Source organism: Oppia nitens, unplaced genomic scaffold, assembly GCF_028296485.1.
Source record: "Oppia nitens isolate AA-2021 unplaced genomic scaffold, nextdenovo-longstitch-racon4-pilon3 scaffold3_pilon_pilon_pilon, whole genome shotgun sequence".
Lineage (NCBI taxonomy): Eukaryota > Metazoa > Arthropoda > Arachnida > Sarcoptiformes > Oppiidae > Oppia > Oppia nitens.
In genome coordinates, this window is record NW_026533221.1 from 2,260,748 (window position 1) to 2,279,679 (window position 18,932).

Sequence of the window (18,932 nt, forward strand, 5' to 3'; positions counted from 1 at the left end):
AAAGGTTAATAATATATCTTAACATTACATTACAAATATTTAACAAAACATTAGTCAACAATTTATAATAGATTTCCAATAAAAATATTTTAATTGGTAATTATCAATTAAAATTAATTAATGTCACTATCAATGATAATAAAATTATATATATATATATATATATATATATATATATATATATATTGATATATTTATACAGTATATACAGTATATTAATAAATAAAAATTTAAATGATAATTCAGTTACGCACACACACACATGCAATATTTATTGATATATTTGATATTATTATTAATATATTATGATAATATATTTAATTATTTATTTTAAATGTAAAATTAATAAATATTTTGTTGTAAAAATATTCATAAGATTTCTGGTGGGATATTTTTAAAGTAAAGTTATATAATAAGTATATAATATTTTTAACATTTAATATTTATAACAATGATAAAAATAATTTTGATATTTTGAATAAAAAATAAAATTGTGGTATGAAGTAAATATAAATATTATATTTTTAAAAAAAAATTATGTTAATTGATGATGATAAAAAATAAGGCATTATTTGTCATTTATATATACACTTTAAAATATATTTTTTTAAAAAAACAATTCAATTATGATTGACGTATATGTAAAAAATATATGTATCGCAATATACAGTATTATAAAATTATTATAATTTTATGTCTGTATTATTGTAATCATAGGATGATAGGGTTATTTTTTTTGATAATTATATTAATAATAATAACAATTATTATTAAGATATCATATGATATTACGCAAGTGTTTTGTCAAAAAATGGATTGACATAAGAGAAGCCTTGGAACTCATTGCCGGTTAGATTGTTGATAATCGTGTGGTCGCAGGGCGTGAGTGTGGTCTGGGCTGTGGTAAAGACAGAGTCAAAATTTTCGCCATTTCTCGGATCCTTAACAATGGGTTTGAATGGCGGCTGAATTTCTCGATTATATATCTTCAGCCAATCGAGTCGCCGGAAAAACGGGTGACTTTTTATGTCCTCTTCTTCATTAGTGCCCGAACCGAGCCGTCGTTTTGGATCCTTTGCCAGCAATCCTTTGCAAAGGTCTTTGGCCTCTTTCGACATGGATTTCGGATACGAAACATTGTTATCGGTAATCGATGCAAACAATTCTTCTTCGTCTTCGCCATCGAATGGCGGCTGACCCACAAGCATCTCGTAGACGAGTACACCGTAAGCCCACCTAAACAACCAACCAATACATACATTAGTTTCATCGGGAAATAAAACAACAACAAAAAAAAGCTAAAAAACAAGACACCAACCAATCAACCGATTTGTTGTACGGTTCGTATTTGATAATTTCCGGTGCGATATAGTCTGGTGTACCGCAAAATGTGCGCGTCTTGGCGTTGCCGACAATACCTTCTTTACACATTCCGAAGTCGGCAATCTTGATGTGACCGTCGCTGTCCAGCATAACATTGTCTAGTTTGAGATCTCTGTAGAGAACGCCTTTTTGGTGCAAATAAAAGAGTCCGATAGCGACTTCGGCCGCGTAAAAACAGGCAACAGGTTCTTTGAATTTGTCGCACTTCTGGATCTGATACATGAGATCACCGCCGTTTACGTACTCCATGACAAAGTATAGTCTATCTTTGGTCTGAAAACAGGAATGAAGTTCTACGAGAAACGGCGGCTTATTGTAGAGTCCGAGCACTCGCTTCTCAATCATTGCACACTCGATGTCGTCGTCTTGAATGAGCACTTCCTTCTTGAGAACCTTAATGGCAAACAATTCGTTCGGTTTCTTCTTGTTCTCTGCCAATAATACTTTACCGAAACTACCCTTTCCTAAGACCTTAAGTATTGTAAAATCTTCGAAACGGACTATATTTTCCGATTTGACTCTTAACGATGTGTATTGTATTGATTTGGCCATAGCATTGCCGTCGGTGGCGGCGATGCCCATCGTATCCGACGTAGACTTGGATTTGAATCCGATTTGCAATTTCTTCAAGTGCTGTATGATATCCTGACCGGCCGGCGGTAACGGAACATTGTAGAACTCGCCCTCTTCGGCGCCCAACAATTTGAACCAACCATCTACTGGTGTCTTCATTAGTTCAGAAACACCGAACGATAGTGAGCCCATAAAATCGTTCCGTGAGGTCAGATCCCAATCCCATACTTCGATCAACAATCGCCGGTCTTTGTCGTCATTCTTCAAGTCGAATGTCAGGACTTCATTCCATTCGGGATTCAGACACGACTTGATTGTCCGTGTCTTGCGTTTGTTTGACGACGAGTTTCGGGAATTGGCGGAAAACAGTTTAACCTTACAGTACGGGTCGCTCAGGCCGTTCGGATCCATTTTACACAGATTTCTAGCTCTTCTGACTTCGCAAATCAGTTTGAGTTGGTTTTGATCGTTGTTAGGCTCGGTGTGTATCTTCAGTTCAATTCTTCCGCGCCGTTCGACGGCATCGCAACCGCAAAGATTGGGAACATTTTCTTTGCACTTCTTGTGTATATTCATATCGCAGGCCCGACACTGGAGTCCCTGATGGATGAGACCGTAGAGCATTGAGCCGCAGTGGTCGCAAAATGTCGGACTCGAGTAGGTATGAACTTGAAACTGATGAACGGTTCGCGGATCGGTTTCGGGATCGTGTACTTTGTCGGCAACACCGGGACAACGGAAAGCGACAAATTCGTGACATCGTTTGTGAACAACCAGCGCACAGATCTGGCACTGGTAGCCCTGTTTGCCAACCAATCCCCATATAAATTCCCGACAGTGGCTACAAAAGGTCGGCTGTCGTAGGAATCGGGCAATGAATTTGTGTTCCTGAACCTCGAAGACATTCTTCTTTTTCAGTGCACCCTTACGTCCGCCGATAAACTTATTGAAGAACTCGTCGTCTCTGTCTTCGCTCATACTGTGAATCTTTTGCAATAATTGCTATAAATTTTTTTGTTGATTTTTGATTATTTGTTTTGATTGGTTGGTTGGTTTGGTGACCATACAGAAGAAGATGTGGAAAAATATACAGATATTTATTTATTTATAGAAATTTATTTACATTTAAATTGAAATTTATTTTTTATTTAGTTATTTATTTATACACTAAGAGAGTATTGGTTACAGTGGAAAATGTTTGAATATTATATAATATACTGTATATATAAGTTTATATATTATATATCAATAATATTAAAGTTTTAGGAAAAAATATTCTGTATATAACTTTTATATATCATTAATATTAAGCTCATATATTATATGTAGATTATACTCTTGTAGTATATAATTTACTGTATATTCAATATTAATATACTATGTATACATAGTGTACATGTATATATATATATATGTTTAGCAAAAATATTATTTATTTTATATTTATTGAAAGTGACATTAAAAAGATCAGGTATTAAAAAAATCTACTGTAGTTATCGTAACACATATAATATATATGTATATAAATTTATATATATATATAAAAGCAAAAAAACAAAATCAAATCAAAGTTATTATTTTTTAGTTGAAACGACTTATAATTCATAGGTCTCTATAGAGATATGAAATGATTTTATCCGAAAATATTATATATAATAATAATAATAATAAAATACATTATAAATGATTAAATGTTTTAGTGAGAGAGACATACAGTACTTATACTTTACTTATATGACTTTTAGTGACAAATTTGCTATTTATTATTAATACTATTAATAAAATTATATCTAAATATTTAATAAATACAGTATATACAGTATATTGAGTGCAAAAATAATCAATTTTAACACATTTTAGTCTAGCATTTAATTTAATGTATAAATATTTTTAAAAATAAAATCTTAATTCTAAATGATTGAAAAATTGTATAACTATTAAACAATAAAAAATTACAATAATATAAATTATATTAATAGTTATATGAAACGTAATATATTATTTTATGATAAAAAATAGTAATAATAATAATAATAATTTTGAAAATTGTGTAATAAATTTTCAAATAAAAACTTAAAATACATTAAAATCAAATATATAATTTTTTATCTCAATAGTTAATATTTTTATCATATATATCTACTGTATATATACATTATATAGATTTTTTGATGAAATTTTTTGTCAAATATTTTTTTTAATTATTTAATGTCATTGTATTTATATACTATATTTTATATACACTATATATATATACAGTATATACCGGTCAATATTATACACATTCATACTAAATTAAACCACAAAAAAAGTTGAAAAATAAAATTTCAAAACTTCAATTTCAATTATTTTTATGATTTCAATAGCAATTATAATAATGGTTTAAATGTATATTATTATTATTATTATCGTTATTATTATTATTATTATTATATATAGATGAAATATTTTTCAAACTAATTTTAAAAATAACTCTTTTACTAAATAATAATAATAATAAATAAAATAAAAGCTTTTTTATTAGATTAAAATTCATTTTAGCGGAAATTAATGAATCGTTTCAATAGACAAATAAATATATATCCCTTTTGGTTGTCTGTGAATAAATATACTGTACTGTACTGTATATATATATATTTATATAACAATGGTATGGCATTGAAAAATGTTAATACAATTAATAATAAAACTTTATAAACAATATAAATACATTAAAAAATTTTAGATATATATATATATATTTAGTATATGTAATAAAGTATTGTATTAACACAGTCTATATTAATTTATTTATAAATTGCAATTTTTAATGAATGGTTTATTATATAATCTAAACATAAATCAAAAGCGAAAAATATTTCAATTTATTTATAAAAAACGAGAGGATATGAGTTTATAAACTCATTTGATTAATGAATGCATTGAAATGTCTATAATTTATAACTAATAAACAATATTTAACTACAGATATTAATATAAATTAATAAAAAACAATACATATTTAATACTAAAAAATAGGAAAATAATTAATTGAAACTATTAATTAAAAAATATTTAAAAAAAACATATCTAATAAATTAAAAATATTAATTTTATTAAATTATTATTTTTTTAAATAATTAATTTATATTAATAGTTATTATTTAGTTATAAATTATAGACTATTCAATGCATTTATTAATAAAAATAATTTTAGTATAGTTAGATTAAATTATAATCTAAATTTAAAAATTGATAGCAACAAAAAAAAATTAGATAACTAATAAAAATAAAACAAACCTTTGATTTTCCAAAATCAGTAATTTTAAAAAAAAAACAAAATATTAAAAGTATATTATATATTAAATACAATATATTATTGATTGAAATGCGAAAACATTTTCAATCAACAACAAAAAAACACTTCCATAAATGTATATATATATTATGAAATAATTCACAAACTATTTAATTTTATAGTTAATAAATTTATTAATATAGTAGTGAATCACATTTCTAATAAAAATAAACTAAAATAAAATGTTAGAAATAGTATGAAATAATATATCGTTTATATTTTATATATAAATATAATTATTAAAAAAATTGTAAGTGAAGTGTTTTTTTGCGATAATATTACACAAGTCATGTGTAAGAAATAAAGAGAGAGAGAGAGAGAGAGAGAGAGAGAGAGAGTAGAGGAGGACTGTTAGGCCATAACTGAACAACTGAGCCGACACTTGTTGTATAAGCATCGGTCGCCAACAATAACACTACATATTATACAGTACTGTATATATATGATACTAAAAGTTGTGATATAGATTGGGTGTTAACCAAACATACACACCAACACATATATCAGTAATATTTTTTGTTATATATATACAGTATATAATAAAGCCTTTAATTAAAATCGACAAAAAAACAATACTAGCTTGGTATTTTATCAAATAAATAATTTAATAATTGTCACATATTTGTAGTTTATAGTAAAGTACAGTACAATATAGCAATATTAATAATACTATACTTTATATCGCATTTTTTTAAATGACATATTTAGATATATATAATATCCGCACACTCTTAGACAATGAGATGCCAGTTAAATATCTGCACTAATTAAATAAAACTAATTATAAACTAATACTACAGTATATAATATACTATATATATATAATGTACTAAACTATTTCAGAATGCAATTTCAAATACTTGTGAAATACAAATAAAAAACTTGAAAATATTTGAAGTATTTTTTTATAAAATACATTATTAGGTTTGTCCCAAAATGTATGTTATATATATATATATATATATATATATATATATATATATATATATATATATATATATATATATATATATATTAATCAATGCAAACGTTATTAAATCTATTATAATTTTAGTAAAAATATTTTTTATCATTTATTTCAACAACAATTACTTTAGATAATTGCAATTTGCAATACACTTAACATGTATATTGTTTTATACTACATAGAGTACTACAAAATAAGTGTGCAAATAAGTAAAATAAATTGAGAGAAAACTATTTTTGTTTTTTTTTTTGAGTCATCATCTTAATTGATAATTTATTATTTTTTATTATAATATACTATACAATAGTAAATTAAATATATATATGAAATTATAATCATCAACCTAATGACAATCACTGAAATATATCATATACTATATAATACCATATAATATAATACTGTATATATATTATATGCAATTAATATGTACTGTAAAATAAATAGCAAATATTTTATCATTATTTAGTATTAATAATATTGAATATTATTAAAATATCATTCATAATTTTTTTTTGTTATCATAATTATCATATATTATTATTATTATCTTTCAATATATCTTTTTTTTAATATTGTAAAATACCATTTACAGTACAATTTCATATTAAATATTAATTATTGGCGCAAATAAAAAATATATTCAATGTATATTATCAATGAATATATTAATCTCAATTGTCATCTCAATTATTATTATTATTATTATAACAATAATACTATATTATATCGTTTCAACACATTTACGATAAAACACATTACAGTTATACTATGATATGGATTATGAGATTTAGTTTTATTTTTTATTTAAAATTCAATTCAAACATATAATTAATATTTTTATTGGCAAATCATCTGTAAATTACTTTATTAGTATAATTAGTAAAGTATATTAAATACTATAATACTAACCTAATTACTAATTTAGTGACTAATTAAAACTTATAACAACAACAAATAAATGTCAAAAACATTTATATAAAGCAAATAAAACGAGACTTACTTTTAACGACTCTATGCCTTCCAGTTTGACAATTAATTTACAATATTATTATTATTATTATCACTTAATATAATTATTATGATGTTAGATATATATACCGGTATATGATATAAATATATAAATAATAATACAAAATATATAATATATATATAATGTTTAATAATTTATATCAGCAAAAAAAACAGATCATTAAATTAAATGAGATTTCAATAGCACATAACATATCACATACAGTATATAACTGTATATAAAAAAAAGACAAACACATTAATGTGTCATTAAAAATGTAAATTGAAATTATAAGTGCATATAAATTGAGATATTTATTTATTTTCACAAAAAACAGCCTTAAGGGGATAAATAAATATATATATATACAGTAGTTATAAATATAAAATATATAGATGTAAAATAATCAATATATGATATTTTTATATAGATATATATTATATATATATATATATCTAACTAAAAGTTAAAATATAAATTTGTTGACTTTATTTTCATTAAAAATAATTTTTTAAAAATAAATTATTATAAGTGTAAATAATGTACTCTACATAACATTTAACATGTATAGAGCATGTATAGCATGTATATACACAATAATGTTATAATAAAATGTTTATGTATAGTAAATATGAACAAAAAAAAATTATTTAATACTAAATAATAATAATAATAATGTTTTTAAATGCATGTGTCGTTTCAAACGTGAACAGTGATGCTCTAACTCTAGAGTTGCCAATCATCCCATCATAACATCCTTGAATGTCATATAGTGTTGACATTGACAACAACAATAATATTAGTACATTAGAAATTATTTGATTAAATAATAATTTTGACAAATAATTTTTTTATGAAACAAAAAATTATATATAATAATAATAATATATATATATATATATATATATATATATATATATTATAATTATAATAATATATAAATTATATATATATACACTCAGAAAATTTGATATCTTATACTGGGAAAATAGTAATATCTTTTTAAATAATAGACCGATTTTGATGTTTTTTTTTAATTTTAAGATAAAGCTTAACTCTCCCGATTGATAAATCAATTAAAAAATATAAACAAAAAAAATAGTTATTTATTTTTAAAATAATTTTGAGTAATTTTACACTTTATATTTCATACACATTATATATATAGTGTATATAAATTATATCGAGGTTCAAATTTTTCTCTATACTAGACTAACTATTTTGTAGTAGGTAGTTAGTTAATGACAATTGTCCAGGGTGATGACAATTTTTTAATTGGCAACCATACTATGCGCTCACACACTACACACACACATATTGGCACTGAAAAAAATGTGTTGCCATTGGTTGCCATCATTATTGCCTCAAATATATAATGTATGTAATATTATAATAATAATTAATAATAACTACTATTTTTTTACTGTACACTTAATATACAAGTTTTTTTTAAATATTTAGTTTGCGTCAAATTTTATTTTTTTCAATTAGTAGTAAATATATTTATATATATATAAATTATACATTAGTTAAAACGTAAATCATTGCAAATATACTATATATATATACAATTAAATTAATTTAATTCAAAACCGTGGAAATGTAACATTGTACTTTTACTATACTTATTTTTTAGTAAATTAAAATAAAAAATAAATACTTTCTCCAAATTGACCAATGTCAAATTCATATATTATAATAAATATATGACATTTAAATATTTTCTATAAATATATTTTACAAAAATTTCTCGATGATATACATGTAAATATTTTCAATATTGTATTTTTCTTAAACAAATATATTGTAATATTAATATTACATTAGATGATGATTGAAAAAAATATTGTCTAAATTATAAGATTAAATATAATTAACAATTTCTATTAACCATGTTAATAAATTTTTGTGTAAAACAATTTTTTTAAAAAATAGTAACAACAAATATGCTAGATTATTATTATTATTATTATCAATAATTTTTGCAAAATTATAAACAAATTATTTTTTTGATATTATTATCAATTTTAAAAAAATAAATTATATACTTTAATAAGTTTTTTTATATAAAAAAGTACATTATGTACTACTATTAATAATAATTTTAATGTTAGTTAGTAATGTAGTTAAATAAGTTAAATTAAATTATTAAGTAAAATATATTCAACAACAACAAAATTATGTTACCTTAATAGTAGACATATTATTTGCAAATGATTTTTTAAAAAAAAGTAAATATAAGTACAAAAAAAATTATTAAAACGAAAAGTAAAACTTAAATTTCATAAAACAAATAATAGTTTGGCAAATAAATTAAAATAAAAATATATAGATATATGTGAATAACACAGACAAACAATTTTTATATGTTTAATAACTTTTCATTACATTTCATAATAATAATAATAATAATAAAATCATCATTTTCTTAATGGTATACTTTGTATGACTAATCACTTTAATCACTGTATAAAAAGATAATTTTTATTGGATGTGTAGTTTAACGTAAATAATTTGAATATTAAAATATTTACAGTAATTTACTTATAGAGTAATTTACTGTACATATACACTACTAATACAAGTTTAACTTAAAAAGTTAATATTGTACACAAATTGTTAATTAAAAATAATTATCAATAATTATAATAAACTAGTAAACAATAAATAGATAAATATTATAATAATAGTTAATAAGTAAAAAAAAATATTTTGAATTTAAACAATTAATATCTATAAATAATTAATTTTAAAAAAATTAAATAAATAACTCATTAGTAAAATACATGTTTTATAAATTCATTGACTAATATAACCATTTATTTCAATATTGATTTTTTTATTAACAAATATACAAATATTACAAATTGATTAATAATAATAATAATACATAGATTTTGAAAATTATTTCATTAAAAAAATTATTTAATATATATATTTTTTAAAAATCCAATATAATATATCCAATCAATTGGAATTAAAGTATAATTAAATAATTACGGGTAATATTTAATTTTTTTAGCTAACATATTAAATTCATAAAGTATTTACAATTAATTCAAAACCTAATATTATTTAAGTTATTTAATTTATACTAACTTTAATCAAAATTATAAAAATCAATTTTATTTAAAAAAATCAATTATTGACAAACATAATGATAATATATTATTATTACCGGTAATAATAAAAATCTAAATAATTATTTATTTTTAAAAAATATTTTAATTTAATAAATAACTCGTCAATCAATTGGTAAGACCAGAAACACAGACACATCTAATGAGTGGTAATCAGTGCCCAACTGAGCACAAAATAAAACAATGCGATGGGATATATGGCCAGTGCTTTCTTGTCGGACGATATATACTTACCGATAATTCTGACCGAACAAAATGTTGGCCAAACAAACCCCAGGGCAATGCCGACAACAAGTTTCTGGTAAAACAGTTCGCGTACGGCCAGACCGGTCAATAGGGACACCACTTTCAATAGTATGACTCCAAGACAGGGCGGCGCCAGACAGTAGCCGAAAACGCATAACAGTTGGAATGTTGTCGGCGTGAATGCCGTAGTATTACCGCTGTTGTTGTTGGCCAACGATTTCTCTGTCGTTGAATGTCCGCGTTTGTTGCGGCAACTGTTCAACAGTTTATAGTTGAGACTTAAGACAACGTTTGCGAACCAAATCAATACAAAAATGTGTGCGAAGTGCGGACCAACCAGAATCTGGCCGTCGCGCGACTCTTCGTTGTGATGGAGTGTTAGTGCCAGAAATGTGGTCACCAGTAGTGGTCCCCAAAGATCCCAGTCTTTCAGTACGTTTCGATAACTTTCGGCCAACGAAACGGGTATTATAATGAACTTGAGTTTCAAGTAAATACTTCTTAGATCCCGCATCAGTGTGTCGATGATAGGCTCGTCCAGTGTATCGCAATCGGCCAACGAGTCCAATGCTGAACCATTGACGCCGACACTACCGATTGTAACGTTGGCCGACGCCGATGGCCTGTGCTTATTGTCGGCACTCTTGTCGTCGCTCATATTGCCCTCCAGTTGGCCGATATCGCCGGTGGTGTTGACACCTCCGATGCCGACGCCACTGCTGCCCATCATGTCGTCCATCCAATTGAGCTGAAGATTATAATGATTGTCACCACTGTATGAATTGCTCTTCAAATTGTTATTATTATTATTATTTGATTCAATGATTGTTGTTATGGTTGAAGACATCAGCTGTTAATTCCAACATTAGATCCAATATTATTATTATTATTATTATAAACAAGTAATCGTATGAATGAATCAATTGATTGAATGGCAAACACAACACACAAGTGATGACATCATTGTATTGACAAACATTGTGTTTGTGTTTTTGTCAGCGCATGCGCTCAACACCAACAACAACATCATCACCAGTGGATCAATTTGATGACAACATCAACAAACAATAACAGACAATAACAGACAATAAACATAATGACCGTCAAATCAAGAGAAGAGATCGACTTTCGACGTCTTCTATCGAAATGCGAACAATTGGTTGAAAAGCATATGAAAGACAACATCAATACTAACAATGGCAACAATAATTGGCGACTCGAGAGGGTATGTCTTCACATATATGATATCATCCAATCATCTTATTTATGGTCACAATCATTGTCCATAGTTTCTGATCTTTTGTTTTGTTTATTTAATTAATCCCCAATTTATAGTACATTCATGCGCTAAATGAAAGACTCAATGAACTGAAAGAGTTGAACGCCTGGTAAGTGATCATCAGATCCGTCTAACCTATCGGTCTGTCAGTCAGTGATTGGCCATCCAATTGATATCATATATAATGACCACAATTTCTGCTGTTTTTTTGTAGTCCAGTCAATGAAAACAATTTATCTAATTATAAGAAAAAAGTGTCGTTTTTTAATTCATTACTCGAAACACAACTCATGAACCACAGCAACAACAACAACAACAGTACGGATCAGCAGTTGATCAAAACGGAAATCATGTCACCGATTAGTGTTACACCAGTCGATGGCGGCATAAGAAGTGATAAAACAAAAGAAATTCATTTGAATCTCAAGTCGCGACTCGAAAACGATGTCCGAACTGAACTGTTCGGTAATAAAGAGTCGTCGATTCAAATGAGAAAACGAGTGGCAAATGACGACACAACCAATTCATCTGTCGATTCCGATGCCATACTTCGGTTTCATCAATCGGTTCAGGAAAAGGTGGCCCAAGAGATGATAACATTAGTTCATAATCTCAAACAAAACTGTAGTCTCAGTAATGAGATTATCAAAAAAGATACTGAAGTTTGTGACCAAAAAACAAACATATTTTGTAATTGATTTTAACAAATATTTTTTAAATTATGATTTCAGTCATTGGAAAAAAGTTCATCTCTTGCCCAACGAAATACCGATAATCTTAAGGGAAATACAGTAAAGATATCGGAATACGTTCGCCGTTCGTGTCAATACTGGCTGTGGATTATGTTATTTATAGTTGTCTTCACATTCTTATGGATTGTTGTATTCATTAGATTGTTTCCAAAGAAATATAATTGATATTTAAATTATAAAATTTTTATAAAACAATTAATAGTTTAATAAATAAAATAATAAATTTATATCCAATGAAAAACACACAAACAAACAATTTTTTTTATGTTTAATAACTTTTCATTACATTTCATAATAATAATAATAATAATAATAAAATCATCATTTTCTTAATGGTATACTTTGTACGACTAATCACTTTAATTATCACTTAAGGATTCGGTACCATTTGATCAGAATCTGAAGATATGTGTAGAGAATCGGAGGAAACATCGGACAGTTGTTCTACCAGTCCGTGAGCGGCGACGACGACAATATCGATGGGTTCATCCGATATGTCACTATCGGATGAATTAAGAAATTGATTGTCCGCCGCCACCTCCACGTTATCACCAATGGTTACTGTCGATGAGTTTTGACTGCTCGGACCCGCAACAGGTTCTTCCATTTGATCAGTGGTCGGCGGTATCGATAGCCGTGATGTTGTATCTCGAAAATCACTGATAATTTTCAATATTTCATTGTAGATGTGACGCCTGTCCGGTGACATCACCTCTGTATCCGATTGGATCTCTTGAAGAATTCGGTCGGTTTCTCGTTGAACATCTTGTCGGACGCGATGAGCGTAACGACCCGTCACTGGTGTTACGATTGGGAGTTGATAGCCGTTGTCCAACAATAGTTGGCCCAATTGTTGGCCATAAACAGAATATCTGAAGTCAATACAAATGTAGAGAAATAGTTAATATTATCGTAGAAAATCAATTGGTCCGCAACTACTTACACATCTTCTGGATGATTGTCATCAGTAATGCCGATACAATCCATGTAAATATGGATCAATTGCTGAGCCAAATATCCATCGAGAGTAGAGTCCATTATTCTCTTCGCTAAAGGACTTAATTTTTTACTGAGACTATGACTATGACTTGTGTTTGACTTTTGGAGACGTCTTAATGATATCGCAATCATAACACGTCTGAAGTCATATAATGAATGAAAAATTTTAGTCATATTTATTGAATTTTTGAAACAAATTCAGTTTAAATGAATTATTATTATTATTATTATTTTGAAAAACGCAACTCTTGTGTGATTCAATCTGATTGACATCAATGATGTCGTGTGAATCACAACAACAACACAACCAATGAGTATATGTGTGACAATCAATACATTTAACACATCCAACACTTGTCATTCACACCAACGACAACAACAATAACACCAATAGTTTGGACACAAATATCAGTGAAACGTAAGTTTGTTTTGATTGTTATTATCATTAGATGTTTGTATTGTATGACTAAATGTAATCAATTGTTTGTAATAATGTATTGTATTATCAAATGATTTGATGATTATTATTATTGGACACAAAATGTTTGGTAATTATTATTATTATTATTAAATGATTTGTCCGTATCTTCAATGATATGCATGTGTTTTGCATTTACGGTTATATACAATATATTGATTGACTGATTGATTGTAAATTAATTATAAAATTTAAGTTTTAATATAAAGTAATAACGATAACGATAAATATAAAAACGAGTAAATTGTTATAAATGAATGAATTATTATTATTATTTAATATTAAATTTATAATTATATTTAAAAAATAGTTGATGTCTTAATTGGTAATACAGAGTGTAGTTGTTTTTGTGGTAAACTTTATCAAACACAACACACAAGTGAAGACATCATGTATTGACAAACATTGTGTTTTTGGCAGCGCATGCGCTCAACTACATCACCAGTGGATCAATTGATGACAACATCAACAACAATAACAGACAATAGGCATAATGATCGTCAAGTTAAGAGAAGAGAAAAAAGGATTAATTGTTGGACAGTTTGGACTCATTCAGGAATCACCAGAAATTGAAAGCAATTGCCGTCGCGTCCACTAATATGACTGACACGAGCACTGATCTCTGCAAATGTCTATACAAAATGCATTATCAACTCATGCTTCTCATCGAAAGCTATCTAAAACTGATTAGTTTGTTGAAGACAAACACCAGTCAATGTTCAATGCTTTTGGTGAGTATTGTTGTTGTCGTTGTTGTCATAATAAGGTTAAAGAAGTATTGTTTGATTTCATATTAACTCTATTTCTTTCTTACTCTTCAGGTGTCTAATCTGTCTCAAGAGGTGACAGCCGTAAAGTGTGAACTATTGAAGACAATAACGACGGCCGCAGACGACACGGAAAGCGATCGCCAATCGCAGTGTTCGGCGTCACCACAACCGTCATCGTCGACGACATCGACCACTTCAAGCAACAGTACATTAGACGGCAATAACTCGTTAACTGATTACGAATGTCATCTAAAAGAGTTGGTTGTCAGCCAACAGTTTGCTAAAGCTATCAAACTATTGCATCGAATGCGGACACAGTTTCCCGATTACTGCTGTTTCGGTATCAATGATGGTATCAGTAGTGGTGATGATGTCGATGACGACAACATAGTTAACATAGTATTGACAGTATATTGTAATATATTATGTGAGTCCCGATCATACTATTTGGTAATTACCGAACCCGAACACAATCCGGCAGAAATTACCCGTCAACTGATGGACACTAGTCTACAGTTGTCGTCGACATTACATTCACTTGATTTGGGATAAAATACAAAAACAATTGATAATTAAGAGGCGTTTGAAAAAAATAAAATAATTTTTTTTTATAAAACAATTTACTGTATTTTATAACCAATTAATTTCAATAAATTATAATTCAATAAAAATTCAATCAATTCTTGATGTCGACGGCTTCGGAGAGTCTTGAGATGAGTCCGACTTCGGCTCAATTGATGTATTGATGGATTTATCCGATTCATTACTAGAACCAACCGATTGGTCCAACTCTAACGGATCGGTTGAGATGTCTGACCACTCATCAGATGGTCGTAATGCATGTACGGCTGCGGGCATAACCTGTTGTTCAGTATTATTGGACGAGTCATTAGAGTCTACAGACAAAGGAGTGTCCACAGCTTCTGGTGAAGACATTTGTCCGTTTAGAGGCCTGCGATAAGTCTCAACGATTTGAGTGATAACATTGTTTACGGCAGTGTCTTCTTGAGTCACGTGAGACAAGTGTGGAATCCACATATCATTTAATAAGTCCCTGAAGTGTCGGACATTGCTTTCAGTGACATACAATTCTCGCCAATTATCTGGTATTTGGTGTCCAATTCCAGCCAATAATTCACTCAAACAGTCAATTAATGTAATCATTCGTCTAAACCACAAAAAAATATGATTAATAAAAACTCATTAAATAAATGGCAAAATTTTCAATTGTCACCACCGGTTGGTAGAGCTCTTTAAGGAATCAAAAATCCCGAATAGTGATGGTAGCTCAGACCCCCTGAGTCTACCCATACCACCCACATAGCTGTCCGACCTCCGCAATTCGAGATATTCGACTTTAAAGTCGAAAATTATTTTTGACGTTATTTATGAATATGACACATACTTTCTATGTATTTTTCAATACTAATTATGATTATAAAAACTAAATCACATTATTTCAAATAGTTTTCGAGATATTCGACTAAAGTCGAAAAAATAAAAATTCCGCATGATGTCTAAATGGCAATCGAAGTGCTTTTCGATTAAAAACCACAGGAAGTGGTATATATAATCCACCAAAAATTGTTAGACCAATGTTTTTGTCTACTAACTATCAATTTACTTATAGAATAAATTGTTATTATTATTATATCTAAAGAAATTCTTTAATTTGAGTTGAGTGGCTATCAGGTGGACATTAACTCGGGTTCGGTAAAATATACGAAATAAGTACACGTTTTTATATGAAAGTAAACGATTTTATTAAAAATTAAATATGCGAGTTAACGCTATGAAAGCTGAACGACTACTACTTTTGCGAAAATGGTAGTGTCGTTGATATAATGCAATGCTGTCGCTGTCAATGTTGTGTTGAGCGCCAGCTTTTAACACAAATTATTTTTTCATTATATTAATTTTATATCAACTTTGCATTTATTTTTTTTAAATTTTATTAATTACATTATAAATAATTTATAAACTTAATTTTATTATATAAACATATTATTTATTACATTTAAAAATACTTAGAATATAATTCTTATTTTTATTGTATTAAATCTAATTTTTAATTCATAATCAAATTATATTTAATTGTTTTTTCTAAATTTAATATTTAAAATTAAAATAATTCTAATTATTATTTAAGATGCTTAAATTATTTTTACACAAATATTTATTTCGACTTTAAAGTCGAATATCTCAAAAACTATATAACAATGCTCCAGACTATTATATAAATCAATTAATAGAAAATAATATAATTAGTGATCGGAAAAATTGTTTGATATTATATATATATATATATATTAATAATAAATAACCTCAAAAGAAATTGATTGTCTAATATCTCGAAAACTATGTGACAATGAATTTTAATGAATTTTAAAAATGAATTTTCATAATTATAATTATTATTAGAAATTGTGTTGTGTTGTCGTTGAAAAGGATCGGTTGTCTAGCGTGGGTCGGTGTGAGACCAACAACTAACCGCTAACAACTACGGTATCAATTAATCGGTCAACGACTAATCAACTGATATTAAGAATAACCTGAGAGGCACTTTATGTGTCAATCAAAGTGATGTACAGATCTGCAGTAGTGGTGACCAGAGTGTAGGCCAGGGATCGATCCGTAGTACTATTGATAACTTCTATTACTGTTGGAAGGCCAGCGAAGAGGTAGTCTTAAACTGTGATCGATCAGCTTGCGGTGAAGGAATGGTAGATCTGGTGATCGATCAAGTGATGAATAGTATAGACAATGATTAGACACACTTTCAGATATAATACTTTATTATAATAACACAATTTAAATGATAATTAAAACAATGGTTGAAATGTATGGATAGTGGGACTATCAGAGCACATGGATGTGTATAATGGAGTAATGGTATGAATGGCACTGAAGGCCGGTATGTACTGATTGGGCAGTATGGGTAGCAGTGACTGTGACTGTAGTAAAAGTGTGAGAGAGAGAGAGAGAGTATACTATAAATACAGCAGTATTTATACTGTATTTGAGAACAGGTATATATGTGTAGGAAAAGTGGAGCTATTGGTTGGCTGTATGTATGTGAGGTCAGTGATCGATCAACTGGTGCCATGAAGACAGCAATTGAGCGATCACTTCTAAGAACAGATAAATATTGATCGATCAAATCGATCAACAATTCTAAGAAAAAAGGATTAAAAGCATAAAAATAGGTTTACAATTAAAATCAAAATAAATTAAAACCAAATGATTAAAAATATTATAATTAAATTAAATATAAAATGGATTTCCTCAACAATTGCATAAATAATATCTCATATTCATATTTTTTACTTTAAAGTCGAATATATCGAAAACTATTTGACATAATGTGATTTAGTTTTTATAATCATAATTAGTATTGAAAAATACATAGAAAGTATGTGTCATATTCATAAATAACGTCAAAAATAATTTTCGACTTTAAAGTCGAATATCTCGAATTGCGGAGGTCGGACAGCTATGTGGGTGGTATGGGTAGACTCAGGGGGGTCTGAGCTACCATCACTATTCGGGATTTTTGATTCCTTAAATCACTCTATCAGCCGTCACCACCACTTACTCTTCACTATTAATGGCATTAATTGCCATTGCATTTGATAATACATTGTTGACCACCACAAGAACTCCTTCATCAACGGTATTATTCATTATTTTGTTTATTAAGTTTGTCGACAATAAGACAGAACTGATGCGACTTGTGTTCAATAGACGAATGATACGATTTCTGCTTATTTTCATCATTTGTGATCTCAAATGTTGTATTGAGTCAACAGTTGTCGTCGTTGTCGACCTCAGACTCATCTTTGATAAGCTGATGACCAATGAGTTTGTTGTTGTTGTGATTAATCAACTTATTTCTGGATTCAATTGGATATCAATGATGTGATTGTTGTCAATACACAGACACTGACGTTGTTTGTGGTGTTTATACTTAAGTCGATATAAAATTTAATACTCAGTTGT

The 18,932-nt window shown here is 27.6% G+C and overlaps 6 protein-coding genes across 11 annotated transcripts; 2 read left to right on the forward strand and 4 right to left on the reverse strand.

Annotated features, from left to right (window-relative positions):
• Positions 1-729: 729 nt before the first annotated feature.
• Positions 730-9,477, reverse strand: LOC128958532 (calcium-dependent protein kinase C-like). 4 transcript variants are annotated; one of them, XM_054304408.1, is made up of 3 exons: positions 9,457-9,477; positions 1,319-2,958; positions 730-1,236 (listed from the first exon to the last, which is right to left on the reverse strand). In XM_054304408.1, exons 1-3 carry the CDS (start codon positions 9,469-9,471, stop codon positions 789-791), a joined length of 2,103 nt encoding a protein of 700 aa, XP_054160383.1. In that variant the 5' UTR covers positions 9,472-9,477; the 3' UTR covers positions 730-788. The 4 variants fall into 4 exon arrangements, with proteins under 4 accessions (XP_054160383.1, XP_054160384.1, XP_054160382.1 ...); XM_054304409.1 differs by lacking the exon at positions 9,457-9,477 and adding an exon at positions 7,261-7,283; XM_054304407.1 differs by lacking the exon at positions 9,457-9,477 and adding an exon at positions 5,969-6,015.
• Positions 9,478-10,488: 1,011 nt separating this feature from the next.
• Positions 10,489-11,628, reverse strand: LOC128958957 (protein YIPF6-like). The gene has a single exon (XM_054304926.1). It carries the CDS (start codon positions 11,500-11,502, stop codon positions 10,549-10,551), a length of 954 nt encoding a protein of 317 aa, XP_054160901.1. The 5' UTR covers positions 11,503-11,628; the 3' UTR covers positions 10,489-10,548.
• LOC128958958 (vesicle transport protein USE1-like) lies at positions 11,624-12,854 on the forward strand. Its single transcript, XM_054304927.1, has 4 exons — positions 11,624-11,880; positions 11,991-12,043; positions 12,149-12,596; positions 12,666-12,854. Exons 1-4 carry the CDS (start codon positions 11,752-11,754, stop codon positions 12,849-12,851), a joined length of 816 nt encoding a protein of 271 aa, XP_054160902.1. The 5' UTR covers positions 11,624-11,751; the 3' UTR covers positions 12,852-12,854.
• Positions 12,855-12,973: 119 nt separating this feature from the next.
• On the reverse strand, positions 12,974-13,797 carry LOC128958491 (uncharacterized). Its single transcript, XM_054304353.1, has 2 exons — positions 13,630-13,797; positions 12,974-13,558 (listed from the first exon to the last, which is right to left on the reverse strand). Exons 1-2 carry the CDS (start codon positions 13,722-13,724, stop codon positions 13,057-13,059), a joined length of 597 nt encoding a protein of 198 aa, XP_054160328.1. The 5' UTR covers positions 13,725-13,797; the 3' UTR covers positions 12,974-13,056.
• Positions 13,798-13,988: 191 nt separating this feature from the next.
• On the forward strand, positions 13,989-15,511 carry LOC128958418 (protein furry homolog). Of its 3 annotated transcripts, none has more exons than XM_054304270.1 (3): positions 13,989-14,103; positions 14,584-14,894; positions 14,985-15,511. In XM_054304270.1, exons 2-3 carry the CDS (start codon positions 14,763-14,765, stop codon positions 15,483-15,485), a joined length of 633 nt encoding a protein of 210 aa, XP_054160245.1. In that variant the 5' UTR covers positions 13,989-14,103; positions 14,584-14,762; the 3' UTR covers positions 15,486-15,511. The 3 variants fall into 3 exon arrangements, with proteins under 3 accessions (XP_054160245.1, XP_054160246.1, XP_054160244.1); XM_054304271.1 differs by lacking the exon at positions 13,989-14,103 and adding an exon at positions 14,504-14,515; XM_054304269.1 differs by lacking the exon at positions 13,989-14,103 and having other exon boundaries at positions 14,522-14,894.
• Positions 15,512-15,602: 91 nt separating this feature from the next.
• Positions 15,603-18,886, reverse strand: LOC128958988 (uncharacterized). The gene is made up of 2 exons (XM_054304957.1): positions 18,529-18,886; positions 15,603-16,101 (listed from the first exon to the last, which is right to left on the reverse strand). Exons 1-2 carry the CDS (start codon positions 18,768-18,770, stop codon positions 15,606-15,608), a joined length of 738 nt encoding a protein of 245 aa, XP_054160932.1. The 5' UTR covers positions 18,771-18,886; the 3' UTR covers positions 15,603-15,605.
• Between the last annotated feature and the right edge of the window lie 46 nt (positions 18,887-18,932).

Bases quoted from the DNA above. Each gene is read 5' to 3' on its own strand.
- LOC128958958 (XM_054304927.1), top strand. From the start codon at position 11,752: ATGACCGTCAAATCAAGAGAAGAGATCGACTTTCGACGTCTTCTATCG. The intron at 12,044-12,148 runs GTAAGTGATCAT...GTTTTTTTGTAG, and splicing joins CTGAAAGAGTTGAACGCCTG to TCCAGTCAATGAAAACAATT. The intron at 12,597-12,665 runs GTTTGTGACCAA...TTATGATTTCAG, and splicing joins TTATCAAAAAAGATACTGAA to TCATTGGAAAAAAGTTCATC.
- LOC128958957 (XM_054304926.1), bottom strand. From the start codon at position 11,502: ATGTCTTCAACCATAACAACAATCATTGAATCAAATAATAATAATAAT.
- LOC128958532 (XM_054304407.1), bottom strand. From the start codon at position 5,995: ATGTCATTTAAAAAAATGCGATATAAA. The intron at 2,959-5,968 runs GTATAGTATTAT...AAAAATTTATAG, and splicing joins TTAAAAAAATGCGATATAAA to CAATTATTGCAAAAGATTCA. The intron at 1,237-1,318 runs GTTGGTGTCTTG...TTGGTTGTTTAG, and splicing joins TACAACAAATCGGTTGATTG to GTGGGCTTACGGTGTACTCG.
- LOC128958491 (XM_054304353.1), bottom strand. From the start codon at position 13,724: ATGGACTCTACTCTCGATGGATATTTGGCTCAGCAATTGATCCATATT. The intron at 13,559-13,629 runs GTAAGTAGTTGC...TATTGACTTCAG, and splicing joins GACAATCATCCAGAAGATGT to ATATTCTGTTTATGGCCAAC.
- LOC128958418 (XM_054304270.1), top strand. From the start codon at position 14,763: ATGACTGACACGAGCACTGATCTCTGCAAATGTCTATACAAAATGCAT. The intron at 14,895-14,984 runs GTGAGTATTGTT...CTTACTCTTCAG, and splicing joins GTCAATGTTCAATGCTTTTG to GTGTCTAATCTGTCTCAAGA.
- LOC128958988 (XM_054304957.1), bottom strand. From the start codon at position 18,770: ATGAGTCTGAGGTCGACAACGACGACAACTGTTGACTCAATACAACAT. The intron at 16,102-18,528 runs GTAAGTGGTGGT...TTTGTGGTTTAG, and splicing joins AATGCCATTAATAGTGAAGA to ACGAATGATTACATTAATTG.